This window comes from Pseudopodoces humilis, chromosome 11, assembly GCF_049639895.1.
Source record: "Pseudopodoces humilis isolate 2021_Gansu_Grassland_sample_001 chromosome 11, ASM4963989v1, whole genome shotgun sequence".
NCBI lineage: Eukaryota > Metazoa > Chordata > Aves > Passeriformes > Paridae > Pseudopodoces > Pseudopodoces humilis.
In genome coordinates this window covers 15,653,815-15,678,959 of record NC_142210.1, presented here as the reverse complement: position 1 = coordinate 15,678,959, position 25,145 = coordinate 15,653,815, and the positions used below count along the sequence as shown (strand labels likewise).

The 25,145-nt window shown below is 38.0% G+C and overlaps 1 protein-coding gene across 17 annotated transcripts in view; it reads right to left on the bottom strand.

The window, feature by feature from the left end:
• Nucleotides 1-25,145, bottom strand: part of LRCH3 (leucine rich repeats and calponin homology domain containing 3) — a 62,398-nt gene that overhangs the window by 36,974 nt on the left and 279 nt on the right. For all 17 annotated transcript variants that reach the window (XM_088060853.1, XM_088060851.1, XM_088060852.1 and 14 more), the window contains exon 2: nucleotides 679-823. In XM_088060853.1, coding sequence (XP_087916979.1) covers nucleotides 679-823 — 145 coding nt within the window. The remainder of the gene's footprint in view (nucleotides 1-678; nucleotides 824-25,145) is intronic.

The following is a 25,145-nucleotide window of genomic DNA, read 5'->3' as shown; positions in this document are numbered from 1 at the left end:
AGTGTATTTCTGATTAAGTATAATAATGGTACTGTACCTACTAGAGATACAGCACTAGAAAATCAGTATCTGATTCACAACCTATTTGTACAATTTTCACATCAATAGAAAAGAAAATAAAGAAATATACTTTTGTCAATTTAGTGTGATTATAACAGCAGAAAGAAATAGCCTGAGAGTTTTTAATTAGTATCTCTGCCAATTTCTGAAGAGAAACTTTCCACATCTACTAAAGGATGTCTCTACAAATGGAAGATGCTGTACACATTTGGATTTCATCAAGAGGCCAAGTTGCAGCAATTTGCTTGTAATGCTTGAGAAAGCTCTTCCAAAGCCACCAGTACAGTGAAGGTAAAGGGATATTGCATAAGCCTTATTCAGCTGCTGAGAACTGCTTTGCAAAGACTATGCATAAGCTCTACCACGATATTTCACATGGAAACTACTAGAATTTATTTATTCCTTCAAGCTGGAATTAGCTTTTTTCCTTCATACTCCTCTTCTACAAGCTGCTGCTTAATCCTCATATTCCCTGATCCACCTAAGTGGGTAAGACTGGTTCAGGTTGCTTTAATAAAATTATATACAACATAACAAGTTAGCATTACTTATGGATGCACTAAAATGTATAAACCTAGACTACTCATGCTAAAGAAAAATTTGTAAGACAACTTTTACCTGATATTTAGAAATGTTAAAGACTGTAAGTTCAAAACAGCCTCTGGGATATAACGAATGCAGTTCTGGTATAGATTAAGAGTCTCAAGGGAGACAAAGTGACAGGCTTCTGCTGGAAGCTCCGACAGTCTGTTCCGTGACAAGTCTGAAGGGAGGGAAAAAAAGAAAGATTCAGTAAAGCTGCCTTAGAACTTTGACTAAGTTCCTTGCTTGACAAGGTTGTTTTGGTTAAAGAAGTTTAACCAAAATACCTACCAAACATTTATACTTGAAGAATCAATATTTTTCCTTGGACAGTTCAAATTACCAGTCTATGGGCACAAAATATCCATGAACATTACTCTCCTTCACAAGCTGCACTGTGATAAATAATGCTTGCAAAGGGTTCTTCTTTCCTTAATGATCAAGGAAAGCTGCTGCTTATAAATGCCAAAGGGCAGTTCCCACAGACACACACCTACATTCCCCACTTCCTGACACTCCCAGCTCTGAGCTCTGATAGAGGCATTACCCAACCTCCAGCTATGACAAAAGCTCAGTACAGCAGGGACTATGCTGGATATAAAGTTCAGCAGGGTGCACACAGGTAAGAAAGCATGAAAGTAATGGAAACTTCTAATCCACCAATACAAAAAGCTCATGGGGAACATAACAAAACCCCTTGTCTGTTCACCAATAAATTTTTTAAAAAAAGAAATAAACTAAAAATTACACCCCCCCATACACAAACACAAAGTGCTTCTTTCCAGCTGGTATCAGGCTCAAACATGACCTCAGCTTCAACTTGTCTAAACTTGATTTTTAAAAAAACAACACTTTAAATGAATATTTCCGATGGCTCTAATAGTGGGAGTTAAAACAACAAAATAATAGAAGTCAGCAATAAGTTTGCATTGCATATCTAGAATAGTTTTATTATTTTATGATAGAAAGCAGTTTGATATCTTAGCCCTACTTTTCTACTTTTTGTGACAAAGAAAACATTTTTCCCTTTTTTCCCCTTTTCTTCCAACAGTGAAGAAAAACCTGCACTTACAGATTGCTAAAGACAGATTCTATAAACATTCTGATCTTACCATTTGCTAATCCAGATAAAACATCAGATAAATGCATCAGTGCAAAGAAAGATCATTGTGATGGATCCTGCTTCCTGCTACTGCCAAAGAAGAATTTTCCTACCTCTACAGCTTGTCCTGGGTGCTTTGCACTGCCAGTGTGCGAGAGAGGCTGATCAGAAACACAGTGGTTTTCTGATCACCTCTCCCACAAACCTTATGTCAGAACCAGGGAAAAATGCTGGTGCAGGCAGAAGACTCCCTATTTTGGTGGCAGAGAATATTCTTGGCATTTCAAAGTACTCACTGAACTCCAGCTTAAGTGTAAGCAGCAAATTAATTGGACTGATCAGAACCTGCTTAAGACTCTAAAGGTAACAAAGGAGTCAATAAAGTAATTGCATATATCCTGCAGAAAACAGCATACTCTTCCGAGAATTTAAGCAGTGAATACTTATTCTGCACTAGCTATCTCCCAGAGTGCTCTAGCATGTCCTAAGGTCCCTATTGCTTATTAACGATTAGTGAAATTAACGATTTAGTGAAAACGACAGCCACTCCAGCCCTCCCCTCCAAGCTGTAGAGCTGCAGCAGATTTAAAGCAGAGTTTTAGCACTGTGCTACAACGTAGTGTCCAAAATTGCGACATGCCTACTGGGAGCTCTGTGTGCCAACATTGTTGTAAAATGTAATAGGAGAAGAGAGATTTCAATCATACTGTCCCAACATAAGCCATCCTGAAACATTGCTACCAAGTGCAGCTAACCACACTGGAATTATCTGCCATCCACAGAACTTGCTAAGAGGTTTCACAATACAATTGTATGTGCAAGAAAGAGAGAAGAATGCAAATAATTTCAGAGAAGACAAGAAATAAGCAAGAGTTTAGAAAAAATACTTATTTCACACATTGACTGGATGTTTAACCACCTATTTAAAGAATTATTACAACACTGGTTTATGTTTAAGGTGTAAAATTTTCTGAATTCCACCACTTCTCTCACAACATACGAGCACCCCTCAGCTCACAGCTTTATCCCTCCTTCACACAGCTGTGCTGGCAAAGGCAGTTTGAATTCCACCCATTTTACCAGAGAAACGGGCTTCCCAAGTAGTGAGCCCTATTTTCTGGCAAAAAAGTGACAAAAAGTTTCTTTCTACTCTGTTTTGGAAAGGGTTTAACCACAAATATGAGAATTCTCATTTGCTTTTTGTTTCACTTTACCTTACCAAAGAACATTCAAAATCTATTTTTTATACATTGTGCTGACCATAAGGCATGAATCAGTCAAGAACTTCACATATTCTGAACCATGATTTAGTATTGCTACAGAAATAACTCCCTGCAAAAATAATACTAGGTGGGAAGAAATGAAAATACACTTTTTTAAGCAACAAATGAGCTCAGAGTGTGATAGAAGAGAGACACACCAAAGCTGGTTAGCACCAATGAATAGGTTTTTCCACACTTCTCTCACTCTACAGTGATTTTAAAAACTTGGCATTCTTTTTTAAAAATAGACATTCAACAGAAAACAGATTAAATTAGCTGAATTTTGATGTGGCAGTATAGTCTCTTAAATCATTCAAAATGGGTCTATCCAGTTACAAGTTTGGTTAATAAGTTTAAAGCATTTTTACTCATGATGGCCACGAGAATGCTGTCCTATACACAGCATCTGTGATTTTATGTGCCCAAACAGGGACCCAAGAGGGAGGGTCAGCCAGGACCATAAAAACAGGCAAGCACCAGGAAAAGAACAGCTAAGCGAAAACAAGAGTTGAGAATTGAGTTGAGAATTAAACAGAAGCAACATATGACAAAATACAGTGTGAACTCAGAATGTGCAAACTGAAGAACTGCTTTTGGTTATTTGCAATCCCTGCCTTGTCCCCCCCAAACTTTCAATAAGTACTTAAATTTCCCAAAGTCCAGAACACTGCATCCCTAAGATTCAGTGACATTTTAAAATTTTGTTCAGTTTCTCCAGAATCCTCCCCATGCCAGAAAAGTAGACCTTAAATGTGACTAGAAATAGGGCAGAATACAGCAGTCACTGCATGAAACAATTCAGCAATTCCATCCTCTCTCCCATCATCTTCCTCAAAAACACCTGAATGAGAGGCACAGCTATAACAAGATCAGAAGATAAGGAAAACATTCCACTGAGTGGTTATTCACATATTTGTTGCCCAGCAGCACAGCACTAGCTGGTGTTTTTTCAAAAGAGAAAGTGGAAGTGAGGTAAAGGAAAAAACTAAGGTATTTTATTTAAACTACCAATTAATACCCTGATTTAATTAAGACTTATTTTATTCAATTAAGACTTGTTTTGGTAATTTTTCTGCTAATGTGTGCATGAAAGAACTTCAACAACCAGAAAATAGAAAGGTATTACAGTACAAATTATTGTGTAAACTAAAATTTCTGTGAAGATTTCTATTTCTCAGAGAAAATAACAGATGTTGTAGTGAGAAATTATTTAAATTTTCATATTTTTCAACAAGTAATTGAGGTGATGCAGGTTATTTTTTTTTAACATGTAGGTGCACACCCTTGCTGCTTCTCGTATCTTAAACTGCAAAAAACAAATTACTACTTCCCCCCTTAAAAGCACAAATACTGAATTTAATTATCAATAATCATATGAATGAAATACAGCTGTTATAATTTGAACTAGGATTACATTTTGTGTCCACCTTTCATGGTTAAAATCACTGTCATCTGAAATACTTTTTTTTAAAAAAGGCTCTCCTAGTTTACTAAAAATGGATGTGTTTCCTTGAAGGGAAGATCATGTGGAATTTTGGCAAAGGGGAAGCATTCTTTGGAACTAAGCTCTTTGTGAAAGATAAAAAAGCCAACAGTACAGATATAAAATGAAATCTCAGAACAGAGTCAGATCACTAACCTTTTCCATCTTAATTGGTATTCTCTGGAGAAAGCCAGCAAATCCAATGTTAAATGTGACTAGAGATACACTATGCTTCAAATTCCATCATTTAGCATTAAATGCAAACTCTTCCCGTTCAAAGAAGAATGTTCCTCTAACATAAAACATTAGCAGGGCTCTGTTCACACATTTTTAACTTCAGCTGTAACACAAATCTTGTCTCCAGAGGATAATCAGTGGATGCATAAAGATGCACTGTGCAAGGTATGGTGTATGCAGTGTTGCTGGCACTCACACCAGCTGGGTGGTGGTGAATTCCAGTTCACGAAGAGATGTTAATGGGATCAGTCCACTAATCCTGTTGTGATGGGAATAGGGGCTTCTGCTCTCATTCCCATTAACTACGACAAAAGCAGACAGCTCTAGACCTGGGCTTTGATACAAAATTTTGTTGATAAAAATCTACATTTTATCATCAGAGATCTGCACGTGTTCCCCACACACGTTGAATTTTAATTTTTTTTAATGTTAAACCAACAAAACCCAGATTTTGGCTGTCTATTTAAAACTAAATGTCTGCAACCACCACAACAACCGCTGGCAACACTAGTGTAGCCAGAGAGATTGTGACACTGTCAGCTGTGGGCTCCCACCCATGATGTAAGACGGCTCCAAAACAACCCCTTTGCATCTGTGTGATGTCAGCCATGAACTTGCTGCAGTGATGCAACAACCTTGGTATCCGTGAATTAATCTGAATCCCAATGGTGACACTGATGGCTACAGACTGCCCTCAGCTAGAATGACTTCATTTCTATTGCAAGTAAATATTCTATTTTCCCAAAAACTATGAGATACGTTGTAGCTTGAAAGCACATTCATGGTTTTCCTTTAATAACAGAGAAATCTAAGACATATGAGCTGGCAGCTGTCAGAGGAAAATGTATTTTTTTATGAATAATTAAAGAAGCCAATCAATGACCAGGAGGCTGACAGCCAATATAGAGACAGAAGGCAAAAGGCAGCACGAACTGCTTTAGGAGGAGAAGGTACAGCTGTTTAAGAAAAAAATATTCCTGGAATCTGGAAATCTGTAAACAGCCTTTTTTTCTTTTTCCACATACACAACTTAAAGACCAGAATCCAACTCCACAGTTTCACACTGATAACAACAAAAACACCATCGAACCTAAGAATATCCTTGAATTGGGTGATGTAGTCTCAATGACATGGAAAGCAGCTCACTAGAACAGCTCATTTACAGCTACTGCTCCCTGGAAAGTGACTGCTTAGGTTTGGCCCAGATTATGTCACTAAAACAATCTTTTGAGGAACCTGATGCCATCTGATTGCTGAATTCTGACTTTTAGAATCAAGTCTATTAGAACAACATTTCCAAATGGATTTGAGGCACATTATTATACAAACCTCAGCTCCACCTTTAGTCTGTCACTCATTCTATTAGCTAAATAAATGCATGCATATTTATCCTGGTTTTATGAATTGCTTTTTTTCACTCCTCAAACACTTGCTAACCTAAGAGCAACAATCCTTATGATACTGCTGACTTTTAGGAAACAGTCCCATAAAGCTAAGAGAAAACGAATATAATGAAAGCACAGCCCCAGGCAGATGAGCTACTGGTATTATGGTAGTGACTTTTCTTGCACAAGGAAACCAGAAATCATCGTAAGAGAATACCTCTGTGATATACTTTTGATGCTGTTGGTCCCTGTACTCAGTTACTGGGAATGTTTTTCTTTCTAAATACTGAAAATGCTGGCGTCCTTTGAGCTTCATTTCACACCTGTGTGATTTCCTGACACAGGAGGGATGACTTTACCTCTTCCTGCCTGCTGTGATACAGGACTACCACTTCTGCCATACCCCAATTTAAAACAAACCTCAAAAATGTCGTCTCCTGACTCACCTTCTACCTGCCAGCCCTGTCAAACCTGAACTTTTCCCAATTATTTTCCCAGGCATCAAGATACCATTTGTGTAAACTACTAAGATGGCATTTACTATACCAAAACGCATTTGTTCCTTCTGTGTTTTCCCCAGGTAAACTGCCAATCACAGCCGCACTGCCCAAGGCAGAATACCCACAGAACAGATTTAATGAAGACTCTTTTCACCATGATTAGTTTTATAGCCCTGTAATGAAATACAGAATTTCCAGTTTCAATTTCCAGCATTTCACGAGGGAAGATTAGGTTCAGATGTGATCCATCCTTGATACACTTATCACATTTCAATTTTCAGCAGATCCATGCTTGATATGCACAATCACATTCTTACTCAGCAGCAGCACCAGCAGCATTAAACTGCACTCTAACCATTTCCATGAACTAACAGTTTGTAACCAAGAATCTCCAACCTGCTGGTTTTGGCACTATGCCCAGGCTGTGATTTCTGCAGTTCCAGAAAACAAGGCAAAGGTTTCTTCCAAGTGTTGATTTGGTGGTGCTACATCTGGAATGCAGAGTGACCACCAAAACTTGCTCCACCAACCTGAGAATTTACTGCATGACATGCAACACGAATGGAAGATTACACATCACACTGAAATGGGCCCTCTGGATTTCCTGCCTTGAGTGCTGAAGACAAGGGTTTGTAGCTTTTAAACAAGGTTGCTAAACTGTCCTTTATAAAACCTGCTTCAAATCACTGCCAAATCATTGTCAATTTTCACATGTGCGAATCAAGGTTTCACAGATGCTATTTCCTCTGGCTACGTTTTTATTTTGGAACATTCAATACAAATAACAAAGCTTCTTGCCAAAGCTTTTAAAAAACAAGAAAAACCCTCACTTCTCTGAAGAGCTCCCCCAAATCCCTTGCTTGAAGCAATTTTAATGACGAGAGAACTACAGCCAAATCCTTTACCTTTTCTTTTCCTTCAGCACCTAGATTACCAGATGAAACCTGGTTGGCTTTTTTATTTTCTAATGCAGGAGCACCTTAAGGACAGTCACACAGAGGAAATTTGTAGAATCCAGCTTCCAAGTTACTTGAACTACACTAGGGTATTTTGGCAACCCTTTTCTGTTAAAACACATCACATAAAACCAAAAAAAAATTGAACAAGTACAACTCTCTTACCTGGCCTAGTCTCTGCAACATTCACCATTTGCTCTTAAGACTAGAAAAATCTATATACAAAGATCTGTAAGAACTTTCATTATACTAAATAAGAAAACTTAATCAGACCTGGGATCAAAGAGGAAAACAGAAGATTATAAACACCACTCCCACTCCAACACCAACTCCCTTTTTTCTCTCCACATGATTTTAATGCATATTTGTTGTAGTTTAGCTTTCTCTTTTACACATAAATGAAAACCTCACATGTGTCACTGTAAAAAACACTGACTAAATACACACACATATTTTACAATCCTGCCCTTAATGTAAGCTGCTGTATGACCACTGACAAGAAAGCACATTTCCAAGGAAAGCATGATGTCTCGCTGGAGCAGAACCACCTGAATACTGCAAGAAGAGGATAAACATTCTAACGAGAGTAACAACCTAGAATACAATGCCACTTCCTCTGCAAAATTATTTCATTTTCCTTTTGCAAGGAATGTTTGTTTATTGAAAACAAAAAACAGACAGTGATAACTACAGAACACCATTACATAGTTGTTCTTGTGTGGTTACTGGAGAGCAGGCAAGCATGACAAGCTCCAGACTCTGCACAGAACTGAAAACTCTTCATATTCCAACTCCAATTGCTTTTTCTCTAGTGGGCTCTAGAGCAGAAAAATCTGTAGCCTGAATGGATCAAAACTGTTACGTCAACTTTTACTTATTCATTATTCAATGCAGACCCTGGCTTCAAGTCAGCCACTGGAACCCAGGGAGCAACTCCTCACAGGCCGTGTTACCTCCTCTCCCTTGCACCAGCACTCCTGACTGTGCAGCCACACTGCCAGCTGGGTCTCATGACTGAGAACAAATCCTGAATAAAACCAAAGCCACAAAGTTTTCAGCCCTTCTGAGGCATGATCCAGCTCCCGCTGCAGTTGAGTAATCTCTAACATCAACACAATGGAGAGGACGAGAATGTGGCTTTACAAGTATCAAACAGTAAGACCAGGACCTGTGGCACTAGCTAGGATTTGGACTAACTGGTAACAACCATGAAACTGCTTTTATTTTTTGTTGTTCCATAACTCACAAACCCTTCTAATAAGGTCTGTCTTCTAACAGGTCTTTTCAGAGTAGCAAATACAGGACTGTGATCAGGGATTTATTCCCAAGTTTTGCTCATTACGGTACATACCTCAGTACACACCATGGTGTTTTAAGGATGGCACACAGTGGAACAAAGCAAACAGAGTGAGATGAAACCACTTCTAAGATGAGCAGGGTGAGATTTTCAGTAGCTTTAAAAGGGAGGCAGAAAGAAGTCAGGTGACCTGCCAGCTGGGCCTTATACTGGCCAGTAAACAGCAGGACAGATTACAGACTGAATACAAACTGCAACTCATGTACTGCTACAGCAGAGATGATGCAAAGTGGAACTGTTTATCCACGTCTGAAAACAGGAATTAATTCTAACCCCTTCACATGGGGTTTGTGGTTAAAGAAGTTTCTACATGTGCTCTGCTTCCAACTTCCCAGAGAAAACCCCCCCAATCTTCTCTCTTCTAGCAATTTCATTGCCTTTCCTCACTAAACTTGGCACCAAACCAACAGCAAAAGCACGCCTCTCTTTCAAGTAGCTCTAAAACTTAAAGCCAAACAAACTAAACTAAGGGAAAGCTGGAGAAGCAACATTGCAAAAGATCTACCACTGAGTAAATGAACTGGCGTCTCCAGCTCACCAAAGCTGGTTAAACTGGGGAAGCTCAGTTCCTCAGTGTCCAGCTGCAGCGCAGGCCCCTCTGCTTTTTTTATGCAGAAACACAGACACGGTACTTATCTCCAAGGAAAGCAGCCTTTGGACTACACCTACAAAGCTGGTATGGCAGCACACACCCTTTCATTGATAAAACTGGTTTAAAAGAAGCTGTTTAGGTTTGACCCAAAATGACTCCTTGCTGATTTAAAACTAAAACAACAACCAAAAAGTCAAATCATAACATGAAACCCTCATGTCTGGCCTTTTATAAAGTGTAATAAGGACAGTTTAATGATATCTGAAAGCTGTGGAGATCCCCACCCTCTGGGATCTGACTTTACTGGTTTAAAATTATCTCTTCTCCTGGGTCCTCCCTAGTGGCCTTTTGCTGTGAGCTACTGATTCTGCAATGCTTGTGTGAGCATTTCCCAATTCACATCAGGCAGAAAAACCGTCAAGTTAGCTCACATGATTTTTGAAGTTGTTTAATCTACTCTTGCAAATTCTGCCTGAAGCTAACTTGGGGAGGACTTACATGAACTGTCTCTCTAGTGTATATACGAGGGCAGTGGCTTCCTTTGGCAGCACCATTTCCTTAAATTATCTGTTATCAGCACTTTGACAAATAAGTTGAAGCCTTGCCTTAACAAAGAATTGAGAAAAGGAGAAGTAAGAAAACAACTTTTGAAATAAAATCTTTCATCACGATTTTCTAAGCAGACATTACTTTGAATTGAATTAGATCAAAGTCTTCATTATTTAAGCATTCAATTTTCTTGTAGCATTATGCAACCATCTTGGCTAAAACAAAGGAGACTAAGCTTGTTTTGTGTCTCACTGCAACACAATCATTTAAAATCATTACATGGTTCAGACTTGCTGCTTTGATTCCCAGCATACAAGAAACAAAATTTACCTCTTCTGTATTTCTTCATCATCTATTTTTATCTAAAACATCTGCTTTTCTCAGTTCTCACACTCAGGACCACGAAGAATAAATACCACTATATGGACTTACTCCTCCAAGAACATCAACGTATCTCCCCCTTATATGGCCTCTCCCAATCAGGAAACAATTCCTCATATTCCTTGACATCTCTTCACTTTTCCATGAACACTTCAAGACAACTGATGGCTCAAGACTTGAGCATAACTTGTCATGTCCACAGGGGCAGAACTAACCTCGCTGTCAGTCTGTAACTTACAGCAACTTGTTCTTAGTGATCTGGTTTGTAGTGCAAGGGGGAGCTGAGCTGTCATGCAGAAACAGGAACTAATGTGGCAAAGGGCTGAGAAAAAGCTTGGTGTAAGACATTCTTTTGCAGGCTCGAGTTGGAATGATGAATTTGAAAGTCAAGTCAATACATATTTTTTGTCTTCTTTTAAATTAAAAGCTTGCTAATGTTGTTATGCTTGTCCTCACACGATGTTAAGTTGTATTCAAAACCAAACTTTAGTACAAGATCTAGTGCAAGCTGCCACCTCCAGAGCAAGGGCTGAGCCAGTGAACAGGGAGATAGCTGCTCTCAGCAAGAGGAGAGAAGGCTCTGTGCTCTCTGGGGCAACTTTACATTTCCTTACTTCTACAAGTTAAAAGTACCACATTTTTCTCATGGTCCAGAGACTGGTCAGTAAGCACTCAGAGGGCTTCAAGGTCTTCAGACACATTATCATCTCCTCAAAGCAATTTCTCCCTTTTCTGATTTTACGTGGAAAACATAGAGCATGCAGTATGAATGAAAGGCAATGCACAGAAGCAGATATGAAAAAATAGAAAAGACTCCTGCCAAGAAACTATGCTGCACATACAGCTTCTCACAAAACAAAGACAGGAAATCAAGAATATGATAAATATTAGTTCCTCCATTCCATGATAAGACTTTCAGATACTACGCTAGATACCATAGTCTGTAGTTTAAAATCCATAGCCAAAATTCAGTCTTTCATAAAAGGGAGGGGAAGGAAGGGTCAGATAACCAGGACAAAGCAACACCACAGGTTAATACAAAATCTAATGCAGAGAGTGTACAGTCATAGGCAATGATGCTGCTGACAGAAAGTGTCAAGGACCTCTAGGAAAGACTGAGCCAGGCTAGAAAAACCCTGCAAGGCAGTGCCTTTTGAATACATTTACACTGTCCACAGTGGTCCTTCCACACCCAGCTTAGGCATCCCAGGTACACTGACTACATTGATAAATGACCCTCAGTAATCTGTTCATGGCTATCAGAGTCACACCTGAAGAGACTGTGAGTGAGGAAGCTTAGCTTGTGTGGTACTGTCACATTGCTGGATGTTCTGCCCTGGCTTTCATCTCAGTAAATCAGTAAATATCTCATATATTCAGCCATTCTAATGGCTCTGTGAGTAAACTGTAACTTGGGGAAGGACAACCTGGCATGGAATAAAAGTAGGAGGAATGTGTCAGTCAGGAGGGCTGGAAACACAAAATGCAACTAACAAAGACTTCTTATTTCTACCATTAATCTGTTTATTTTACTAAAAGATTCAATTCATCTTAATACTGGACATAAGATTCTCCATCTACAAGCATTTTCACATATAACTAATTCAGCTAATATAACAGCTGCTATTTATTTGTCACATTAATTCTGCATATTCCCCCTACATATTTCACCAATTAGTTCAAAATGTATTACTATAGTCCTTTTTATCCACAACATTTTAAATAGAATTATAGAATAAAGTCTGCAATAGATGGACAGACAAAAAAGAAAAAAATGCTAGCTGTGAATACATTTCAGAATGTCTTAAGGGAAGAGTTAGAAACAAAACAGAACTGAAAATTCAAACGTCCTAAAAAGCAAAGTGAGTAATTTCACATAAAAAGACCAATTACTTTCAGAGAAAGGCAAGCATTTCTATAAAATTTTATGCCTGTTATTACTGCATTTCTTTGATACTCTTAATAGAGTGACTCTGCATTTATAGCTCTCAGATACAGCTTCATCAGTCTGCACAGTAAAAAGTCACCAAATATGTCTCATACCACTGCAGACACTGATCCGTCTTCTGTGGAACTGTATTTTACTGAGGAGAAAAGTCAATAAAGTCCAACAGTCAAAAGTCCTATGTTCTTTTAATGGCTCCTTGAGGCCATCTCTCATGCTGACATCATCCCTAACAAAAAAAGCCTGTTACACTTTACACAAGCAGTGTTTCAATTTCAATAGGACAATTATTGCCAGAATTCTAGAAAGAGAGCTGGAGTCTTACAAAGTCATCTGTGCAGTACAAGCCATTTTAGTGTCAAGAAATAAAACAACAGTATAGAATATACATGGAAAATATCCCATATCAGAGGGAACAGTCAAACCAGGAGATAAATGGCAGCAATTACCAAAACATATGTTTAAAATATGAAATAAATCTTGAATCTGGAAACCATAAAAGTCACCTTCAGTCAAAAATACACCATGCAGACATTACTGGGGATCAAGGCCTATAGGACTGGCGGTCACCATTTCATACATCTCTACTTTTTTTTAAAAAAAAAAAAAAGCTAAGCTTGCTAAAAACAAATAGCAAGGCTATCAAAATGATTGTTACATTCTCCAATTAGTATTTGAGGCGAATTGTATGCATTTCTTTCCACAAAATAAAATTAACATTATGAATGCTGGAAGCAAACATATCTTATAAAACAAAATCCAAACTCATCTGACCACAATAATTTTTTAAAATTTTTTTTCAAATCCAAACCGAACTGACTCCTCTTCAGTGAAATGCTTAAGTTGAGGTTTAACAGCAATCATTGCTCTTAAGCCGTGATGAGAATTAATCTCAAACTGCAGTAGTCACTTTGAAAATTTTTGGTTGGCTGGTTCTATCCCTCCAGCTCCTCCAGTGAAACAGTTTTCTGCATGTGACAACTTTTATCTACACCAGCTCAGGGCAAACAGATGAAAATGAAAGCTTTTTGCCCTACTAGGAAAATTCTTGACAAACACTGCACCACAGAAGAGAAGCTGCACAGCCACTGCCCACGCAGTACAACAACGATGAGAATTCCACTTCCAGAGATCTCTATTATTCCATTTCATAATGACTATTTCAACTGCTGGTATTTTTAGCTGTACATGTATATAAAACTGTAATTTAAAAAGTGTTCATTTGAAAGCATGTAAGAATTTCAAGTGGAAAAATCTCCAAGTTACAGAGAAACTGCCTCACCCCTGCTAACACAGGGCCACAGGCACGACACTCGAGACGTGTGAGAGCATTCACTGCTCCTCGGCAACACGACACTGCCTTCTGCCCGCTGCTCCTGAAATACTTGACTGAGTTCCAGCAAAGCAGGGTTTCATTTTCCAAGACTGCTTCACAAAGCTAACAGTGAGGGTAAGTGTGCAGTAAAGGAACTCATCCCCCCAGCCCCTTAGATAAAGCTCCTTCAGGCACAAAAGGAATTACCCAACTAAAAAAAAAATCAACTTTTAAAAAGATCAATTTAAAGCAAAACACATAAAGAAAGCTTTGAAATTGGAGCTAAAACTATTGGCAGATTGTAAGTCCATGCGTGAACCTCTGGATCCATCTATTATTTTTTCCTATCAAAAACTATGAGTATTGTTAAAACATATATTTGATATTTATTCAATCCACCTACCGTTCCCAAAAGCTCATTAGGATAACAGGCTTGTGTAGAAAGAGGCTCAACAGCCTCCAACTTGGGTGAAAAGGAGGCAAATTAATAGTCAAAGACTGCAAAAAAATCCCAAAGAAATCCAACCCCAAACAACAGAAAATAGTCCCAGTACGAAGACCACTCCCTGAATTTTAGTCAATAGATTTATTGGAAATAATTTAGCTTTAACAACTTCCTGATGTCTGCACAAGCTGTGAGGAGGTAAGAGAAAAGGACTTTGATGCAGCAAGGGTACTGGAAAACTTCAGAGTCTTGAAATCATAGATTGGATATTCACTGCATAGCAAATAAGCCATTGAACCACACACAGCAAACTGGAAGTTTGCTGATTATACACTGAAAATAATTGGCCCTGATATGCAATATTTGAACATCATAAAAATGGCACAGTATCAAAAGATTCATCTAACTTCAATATAAATATGGAAGTGATCAGCAAAAGAAAAAAAAATGAGTAGGAAAATGTGAGTCAAGCAGGATATTTGAAGTTCTATAAAAAAAAATTATGATAAAGCACTAACAGTAGTGGCAGTACAGAGGATTTCTCTTGCACTGAAAGTAGTATTGAGTTCACTACTGTAAGCACAATATGATGAAGAAATGCATCTCTACCTCTAACAGAAGTAAAATAAAACTCCCTGGCCATTATAAAGAAAGAATGAGAAAGCTGTGAAAAGTCTCACCACAAACTATATTTGAAAATAAAACTATTTTAGTGTGTATTTCTTGTGATAGTATTTAACAAGATTTTTTTATTTAAACAGCACCTACAGCCAAGGAAGAAACAACTGTTGTAACTGACAAGGAAGAGTAAAGAAATAAGAAAAGTAAAAAGAAATAGTACTCCATTTCACTGATGCAGACTAGGATAGCAAGAGTGGCAAGATCATAAGACACGTTGCCATAAACTGAGAAAAAATTTGGTAAGGAGTTTGCCACTGGAGTTTGACATCACCTGAAAAAATTAATACCAACATTACACCCAGAATGACTCTTCTGCACAATGTGCTATTTTATGATATTACGTAATGTAGTCACATAACTTCAAATGGAAATAAAATAGCAAGGCATATGAAAAACGTGTTTCAATGAATTCACTTATATCTGATATAAAACTTGAAATGAGATTAAAAAAGTCCCCCACATTAGATGGATGGCTTATTTCTTTTTTCCTCCTCTCTTCATGGAGCACAAACTGCGTTTTCCAGCTTTAAAATTATATGCTTTTGTCTGAGAAGTAAAACAATACACCAAACAAGGTCTTCTCTAAATGCCTCTGACATAAGGACGTGTTGTGGTCCACACAGGAAGGAAGCAGAACATGCCACACAAAATAGAGAAAGCAACACACAGAGCTGGGAAATGCTCTGATATGAGGATTTCTTTATGGTCCAAACCAGAATGGAAATAGAACAGGCAAATCTATACATACTATAAGCATGAACACACTTTCTTCTAATAGGATTAAAAACCAGACACCAGTGTTCAGCAGATTGAAACACTTCCAGCTGAGGAAAAGAGAAGTAAAAAGTGCTTCTCCAAGGGTGAAGTGGCAGCCTGCCCACAGATGGGAAAACAGAAAATCTCAGGGTTCTACTCAGGCCTGTTTCTTTGCTTCTGTTACCACTAACAATAGTCAGGTACCAGACACATATCACTAATACTGAGAAAGCCCCAAGACATGTGCTGTAGACATTCATTAGAAGAGGAAACCCCTTCCCCAAAACAAAGAGAACACCTCATTTGAGTTATCCCAGATTCTGCTCATACAGTTTGCAATGTATGCTTCTAAAATCCCTTGTATTTCTATTTATAACATTTTAGCATGGTTAAGAATTGAAAAGAACTGTATCATATGGCAAGGATACTGCTGAAGCTAGTTTTTTTTTTAAAAAAGTCATATTTCTGTCTGAAAATCTAATTAGAAACAATAACAGTCACTATTAAAACTGTTAATTTTTTTTTCCATTTATATACTGCAAATCTGGCAGCACTGGGGCAACAACTGCATTGTTGATGAAAATCTGTATTTTTGCCTTTTGTTTTATGTATCCAAAGAGGAAAAATATGTTTTAGGTGAATGGAATATGAACTGAATAGTATCTCTTTTTATTTATATGTGGAAATATACTTAAGCAGTCTGGTTTCAAGCTGACATCATGTTTTTCAAGTTGAATTTCCACAGACTTATTTCTTAACCACTACAGGGCAATACAGGGGCTGTGAACAGAAACTGCAGTGCAATAATGTTGATAAAAGAACCTAACAAATGCATTTCTCATTTCACTGTACTTGTGAAAGCAGAGATGGCAGATGTTTAAAGTATCACATCTGCATTACTCAGTTACATAATTCACAGCCAAATCACAAACACTAGAAATGCGTGTGTGTGTGTGTGATTTCCTTCGTGCTCAGAACTCAACACTAGTTCTGAGCTAATCACCAATGAAGGTTTGATGACTGTTACCAACAGGGAAGCTCCTGGGATTTCCATATTAACTTTTAATGGTAATTATAACTATCTTCTGACACACAGCCATCCCTGAATGATGTGACACAATTTGCACCCAGCAGAACAGAGCTATGAAACATTTAACATCTGAATATTTGCAATAAGTTTATAGCTCCAGTGGCTGACCTGCTGCTTTAGCATAGATGGGTTCCAAAGATAATTTTTTTACCTTGCTAAGCACAAATCTCCACAGTCCTTTGCAAGCCAGCAGAATGAAAGGAAATAGTAGATATTTTATGGCTCATAACCACATTCAGTCATGGACCTCTACAAAAACATTTATTCCACAGCTGAGCTTGGGACCAATGTAATGACAAGCTCCCAATTGTCCTGCTATTATTGTGCTCAGTGACTCTCAGTCCCTGAGAACAGTGTGACTGACACCGGCTCAAAGACCAGTAGAAGCCTTGGTCTATGACGGAACTAAAGGGTAATATATGCGACCATAAATAATAGTAATCATGAATTAAGCACGTTCAAATTATTACTTGTCTCATCAGCATCCCAAAATTATTTTTCTCCTTGGCTTTAAAAGGTATTCATTCATCATTTTATCATGCTGACAACTTGGATGATAAGACTGGAGTTGGTGATGAGAGAGGCATTTGAGACCAGGCAAGGTTAACAGGAAAAGATGAAAGTGTTAAGACATGGAAGTTGGGATAAAGGAGATGAAGAAAAAATGTGGGCAATAAGAGACAGAATTGAGATAACAAATATTGCTGGAAACAAGACACGTGACAAACACAGGGAGGAACCTGTGTAGAACCTAATCATCTGGTAGAGCATAATCACTTCCAGAACACCCAAACACAGAACTTAAGATCTGCTCAAACCATCACCTCTGCCCTCAAACATCTATACAGCTTCGAAGTACAGCATCCCACCCTACAATCAGTTTCCAGGGAACAACCTCCTGCTATCTTGCTGGCTCACGTAAGAGAAGAGTAAAGGTTTGAACTCTCCTAATGAGTCACACAGATGCCAGCTTTAGTCCATTTAACCATTCTAGGAAACTGAGACTGCATCTCTGACTAAAGTTCAGCCTGAATTGAGAATTCAGCATCAGGAAAGCAACCCAGAAAACACACTGGTATTTTGTAAAGAGAAAACTCAGTTAAAAACTTACGTAACACCGCTAAATCAAGCACAAGGACGATAAAGTCTGTCATCAGAGATGCCCACAGAACTTCAATTGCTTGTTTCCTGTGCATATCTACTGTTCACATGACTTAAATTAAAAACCACCACCACTTTTCATTCTTCTTCAAAAGTTTTCTGTTCAGACTTTTTCAGACATGATGAAATTACTGTAAGAATCAGGACTGATCACAGTCAGTCTTATAAAAGGGAATGTTGTTGAAAAATCATTACGGAAAAAACCCAGGGAATTACACAAAGAAAAAGGGTTGGTTAACCTTAAAGTAGTGAACACTGTTTTGGAAAAATAGATTGCATACTGTCAGTGCCATTTATTTCCTTCATAATACTACTTGTATTAAACTAATACAAGTAGTCTAATCTAAAAAACTAATCTTTCAAAAATATAGTAATAAATCACATTTTTTCTAGTTGTTGGGCTTGATTCCCAGTATTTTTGAACAGTTATTAAAAGCTACATTTAAAAATAATGCCCGTAAGTTAAGGCACTAAGTATTTTAAATTTTGATACCCCAAATCAGCAGATGCTTTCAAACTTTGTACCATTCCAAGCTTCATATATATAAAATGCAGTAACATTATCATGCTTCACTGCACAAAGATTACATGAAAAATAGTGTTTGAAAACTTTTCAACAGTCTGCAGCACTATCCAAAAGCCCAAGGCAACAGTAACACGTTTCTATATTCAAAGCTAAGTTTCAACAATAAGGTGAATAAAGAGACTAAAATTCACATGGGTCATTGAACACTGTGAGAGTGGTGGGTGGAACTGAATAGATGCTCCCTAATCCTCCTGCCCTCTGCACAGAGCACATTACAGTTACAAACCATATGCTCCAGCAGCCAACGTCTGGGCTGTATAGCAAGTTGGGGGGTTTTGGCACATTCTCATTCTGAAGTGCCTGAAGCTTACTGGGAGAAGGCTATGAGTGTAAATATTTTAATTTTCAAATCACTAACATTATCAGCTAGAAGGGAACAAAGATTCCTCACTCCAGAAAGACACATGGACTGTCAGTGGAAGCAGCAGTTTGTAGTGTAGAACTGTAAGTGAGGCTGAAGTCAAGGACTATTGGGACAGTTTTGGGGTCTTCAAGCGGAAACATTAAACCCTCTTCCTGCACACATACAGCAGTACTTCGGCACAACAGTCCTATAAAGAAAAGATCACAATGTTGTATCCTTTGCATCTTCTCTAAGTATCTGTAATTCAGAGAATTAAGGCAATACTTTTAACTCTGATGCACTGATAAAACTAACAAGACATTTCTAACATGAATGGATTTCCACCCCTCCACTTCGGAGAGAGGGACACAGAAGATGAAGAAAGCACCCTGCACAGCCCATGGCTTCAAATGAATACACAACTGCAATTCATTCAAGCTGTTTGGCCAACATCAGAAACCATGAGATCCAAGCCTGATTAGTTATTACAGAGAGAGAAGAACCCTCGAAATGAGTTATAGCATTTTTGTTAGCTACTGAGTAATATTATTTTTAACACATGCTACATAATTTGCAGTGTTTGCTGTAACTAATTCTTTACTGCTGGTTCTTCTACTGAAAAAACTAATTACATCTACTGCATCAAATTACTAAAACTACTTACATAAAATAATGTATTTTGCCAAATGAATACACGAGAGCCAAACCTATCAGCAGTAAAGTTTCACTGAATGGAATTCAATTCTACAAGCCATACTGTACAATAAAAAAATTCTTACGCTCACTGAGTCAAAGGCCAGCACACTGTTTGACAGAAAATGATTACCAAATTTACAACAGGTCACTGGTAAAAGGTTACAAAACAGAGTTAAGGTGTGATTTCACAATTGGCATGAGTCATTTTAAGCTTACACATCTGCCAAAACAGACCCTCTCATTCTCATTATCCATGCACTGCTTCCATCCTTTCCATCTGCTGGCATTCACATGCACCTGAAAATCTAGCAAGCTGTCCAGAGATTTGATACAAGTAGTTATTGGCTGGATTTTCAGCCAGATGAGTATGAAACAGCTTGCTGGAAGGCACTAGGATTGCTGGTGTTGACTGCATAGCAGGAGATGAAGACAGAACTTCCCCTTTTGGCATCAGCATAGAACTTGGATCACATTAGGCTGTGTATTTATGATGGTCTTCAAGGAGTATTTACCAGGATAAATTTTCTACCTCCAAGCACAGGTACAACCATGGGAGAACAGGGCCAGAAACACCATGGAAGTAACACAAACATTTCCTTTTTTCCTTAAAATCTAATTTGTCTTTCATATGACTGCAGGGCTCAATATATTCAACTATGTATCCCAACCCTCTTTATTTTTTATGTAGTTATAGTTATCTCCAAAAATATACCTACAAGAGCATATACAGACAGGACAGTATTAAAAAAAAAATTAAATCTGATAATGATGGAGCCAAGGAAGTGAAGACTAGGGAAGTAACTAGAAACACATGCAACAGCACTGAACACTACTTACAAGAGCTCACTGGTAGTAAAATTTGATTGGTGGGACTTCATTGTTTGTTTTAAAAGATAAACTCACTAAACAAAGGCATTCTGAATGTAATGTATTGCTTTTATTACCACAAGGATTAGAAACTACAGGCTCAGATTGCATTTTCCAGTTGCCATAAAACATTAGGCAAAAAGACTTGCTGTGTGCCAAGAACAGTTGAGCATTACTGCAGTCCTCAGGTCTCCATCCAAACCCAAAACATCCAACAAAAATGAACCATAAACTACCACAGTCTACTGCTCTCCATGTTTTCAGGGTAAAAAAAAAAAAAAAAAAGAAAAAAAAAAAAGCCAGAGAACTGACCTGACCTCAATTTAGCAATTTACCAAAGCACCACTCTCAGACAACTCAATTAGACCAAGATTTGCCAGTATTTATACACAGACCACACGAGATCAAGACTTCCCAAAAACAGAAACACAACAAGAACAAAGAAAAAGGGAGCAATAATCAAATTAAACAAGGACTGACACAAGTAGGAGCTAGGACCAAAAAAACGCAGCTGAATGGAACAAGCTAGATTACTGTCCAAAGTCAGGAGAATGGTTGTGATCCTCTCCCCTTCTCACTCCTACAGCTACTAGTACCTATAGACAGGGCATTTCTCTTTGGGTTTTGGTAAGGGTAGAGACAAGGACACAAATGCAATCATAAGACTCTGAACAACCCTACTGACATATTAGGTTTTGGGTTTTAATATTGAAACTTTAGATAATCTAAGTATCAAAACTGTAAACTCTGCTGACAGATAGTCTGAGGTTTGAACAAACAATAATACCAATTCCTTCCAAGTTACCTTAAAGATCACTATAAGTTTACATTCAAAATACAGTAAACCCAAAGAGATTAAAAAAAAATAAAAAATACTTTTAGGCTGGTTTTGACCGTGCTGTTATGGCTTTAAGAACAGATGTTTGGGTAACAGGGCCACTGCTATCTCAGCCATGCTGTGCTTCTCAAGCCATTTCACATTTCATTAGGCAGTATCAACTGAACTTCTAGCAGGAATGAAAAACACCAGGGAGACCCTTTACTGCAGAATACTCACATACTCACTGCAGTCCTTCTAGATGCATGCAAGCACTTGGCATATAGAAATTTTACTGACACTATGGTCAGATTTTACCATTTCTACGGAGACCTAGTAAAAACAAAACTACAGAGATGCCTTACTGGCACAGCCATTGAAAAGGCACAGCAGACCATTTTATTCTTCCTGTTCAGAGTCTTTCTATTCTTTTTTACTACTAATATATTCCAGAAACAAGACATAGTGAGCTGCATGTAATTATCTTACTCAATTTCCATACAACGGACATTTCTTTTATTGCATAAACCCACATATTCCCATCTTCTCCTTTAAAAATGGAGACAGTGAGTGGTTTAAGTAATTACAGCTGTCATGGATGGTTTGACAAATAACTTTTCTGCTCAATGTATGCTTTAGGCCACTGGGAAAGCTGTCAAATAATGACATCAGAACCTACATTAATGCTGGCAAAATGCAACTGTGCTTCCTTTCACGTTTCACTCAGGTGGTTTATAGCCCTTCCTTTTCCTATCCCATGGTCAAGAACATGAGTGGAATGAACAAGTGGGTTATAAGTTAGATAAAATGAGGAGAGATAATGAATGTTAAATGAAAGCATGAAAGAAAATTGAAAGAAAAAGTATGAAAGCATGTCTTCCATTTGATAATGAAGGAGCTTGCTCATTCTTCATCATCAATGAGCTTCGTAAACCTGAGTCACTTCCTAAAAGTTCAATTATGCTGTAAGGGAGGAATATAAAGTAATGAGATACTCTTTCAGTATCTTAAATTATTACTACACTGAATTTCTTGCACATCCCCCACATATGAGAACATTAGATTTATTATTGCCACAAGGATTATTGGCATCACACACTGTAGGGACTTACCTTCCTGCTAAACCATGCCAAAGCTTTCCAGCACAGACCATTCCATCTTCAATTTGATTTTATCTGTGATCTTAATTCCAGTTGAAGTACAAAACAACTAGAAACTCACTACTGCTTTTACTACCTGTTGAAGTTATATGGTCCATTCCGAGAGCAACCTTGAGCATTGATCTAGGTTTTAAAAGTCACATGTGGGTTTTCATCATCTGGAAGATAGTGCCCAGAAACAGCCAAGGCTCTGACATGACTAGAGAATCTACCTTCCAGTGAAAAGTTTAGGGACTATAGAAAATTATTAATGAGGAACTTAATTTTTCCACCTAAAAGAAATACCGTATTGAGTTCATAAATCAAGTGCAGCAAACCTGACCTGGTTTTGCTGCTCTGGTGACTGTTTAGTGAGTGGTTAACAAAGGTACCTAGGAGCTCTTACGGCCTGAGCACCAGGGTTAGTATTAGTCAAATCTGAACCCATACAAGGTACAAAGAAACGTGATCTTCCCATTGATTTAACATCTGAAAATGCACCTTATGGCTGACATCACCCACCATCAACCTCAAAATCCACATAGAGCATCCAACTAAACTTGATCAAACCTCTGGATCTCTAACACCCTGTTCCTACTGACCCACTTTGCTGGTTCACCTGCATTGAGAGCAGCTTCCAGGCAAAGCCAGTGGCTCTGTTGGGGCTTCAGGCAGTGTGAAATCCTGGTTTTCCAGAAGGATAGTTACGTTAATGAGGGATGTGATTCATTCCCACCTCGTAAGCATCAATGTGGTTACACTGACATGCAGTTACCTTTATTGCTACAAGAATAGGATTGAGCTGTATCAGTATATCATTCACACTAGAGAGGTGTCTATTAAGGCACACAAGGAGGAAGGACTGTACATCGTTGTTTCATCGCCAGTTTTGTAACTGAATCTGTAATTTGGGAGCAATTCCAGACATTTTTACGAAACACAGACACGCAGCACCTCATGTGCTTGGAGTCTGTGGCACAGCATGTATGAAGGCTCTTGGGAGTCTACAGTGTGGGCTGTTGTTTAAAGTGTTTACTTTAAGTGTTTATAACATCTAATACACAAATGCATTGTATCATATTATTTGTGGCCAGTCCCATACAAAAGAATTGTAAGCCTCCCATGAACAAAACTCTGCCAAGCGTTATTTAAAACAAAAAATGCCACAGAACAGACCATGCTAAAAAAAAAAAAAAAGCACAAAATGAAGTTATTCACAGCAGCCTTCAAAACAGAGAAATTGAACATAATGTGTGTCCTCACACACACTCAATAAGCTTTGCTTTTTACAACTTAAGAACAGTTCTAGCTTTTTTCCAAGGTTCATTGTGATGATAAATGCACAAAAGTGTATGCCATGCACTGCTGCTTATTAGCATTTAATGCTTCTTGAACAACTACAATGCAAATATTCTTCACAATAGATGGGAACCTTGGTGGGAACAAGAATTCCCACAAATTGTTTAAGAGTACAGTAAATGAATAGTGTTATAAACAAAAAGCCCAAACTCCTCACAAATGTGTATGCTGCATTTGCTTACAGATTAGTCCCCTACACATTCATTGCGCAACTGCACTCGTTCACAAACAAAACAAAAAACACCCCAAAAATTTATAACCCAACAAGAAATGTTTTCTATGTAGAGATATGTTTGAGACAAGTAAACCACTGTTGTCTCAAGGTTTGCTTGAGTTTCCATGAGTGCTTCTTTTGTTAGTAACAGATTTTTGCATAAATAGGATGCTACAGGACAGAATATGAAGTCAAGACAATTTCAAAGAAGGTTCCATTTTGAATTACTTAACTTACAGTGTAACCAACACACTTACTAGTAAACATGGTAACATAAAAAAAAAGTGATAATGGAAGCTTATTTCTAAGCTTTCAAGCTACAACTCAATACTAAAAAGTCTAAATGACAAGATTTCAAAGCTACAAACACATGGCATGCTGACACCTTTTAGAGTTACTTTGACTTCACTTATACAACTGCACAATCAAAATAAACTAAATCTGATCTATATCATGTATTAAGAAGATTTCTACATCCTGCACAAACTCTCATTTTCCAAGTCTTACCTCTCTATTTAGTACAGTAATATGCAAAAACAAATACGTTTTCACTTCTTATCAAAGTACTTACACTCAAAGTATACTTTTTTTAGTCTATTTGTATGAATACTTTTAAGGAACAGAGAGGACAAAAGCCCTATTGCTTACTATACCTTATAAAGTAATTAATTATCTTTAATATCCTTAAATCCATGTTATACAGGAGAAAAAAATTAAAGGGCTGTGATTATATTCACAGTATCTTTCATACCTTCTTATGGCTGTTTGAAATTACAGTAATAGAAGCATAAGAGCTTATAGAGCTTACAATAAATAGTTTCTTTGGCACATACACACCTGACAGCCCTTCTTGGAAAGCTGGTTTCCCGTGTCAGCAGGACAAGATTAGAGATTGTAAGGGTGCACATATATGTGTGTATATACCTTGACGTATAGATGTATCAGAGCAAGAACAAGACTGGCTTAAACCACAGCAGTAAGCAGCAATATTGAGAAAAACCTCACAACGCTTTTTAAAACAGTTCCCCATAAGAGGAACATTTTGCAGCAGAGATGATAAAGAAAAAAAAACAACCTAGAAATGGGAGAGATCTCATCAGACGGGCAGAGGAAGAACCCTGCCACAGCTCCTCCATCCTGCCTCAGCCGAGGAGAGGAAGGGCGGAGAGCGAAGGAAGGAGGCGAAACCAGCTTGAATTTAACGAAGAGACAGCAAATCGGTCACCTCAGACTCAGTCCTGAGCGGGGGGCTGGGTGGGTAGCCCAGTCCAGCTGGACCCCCAGA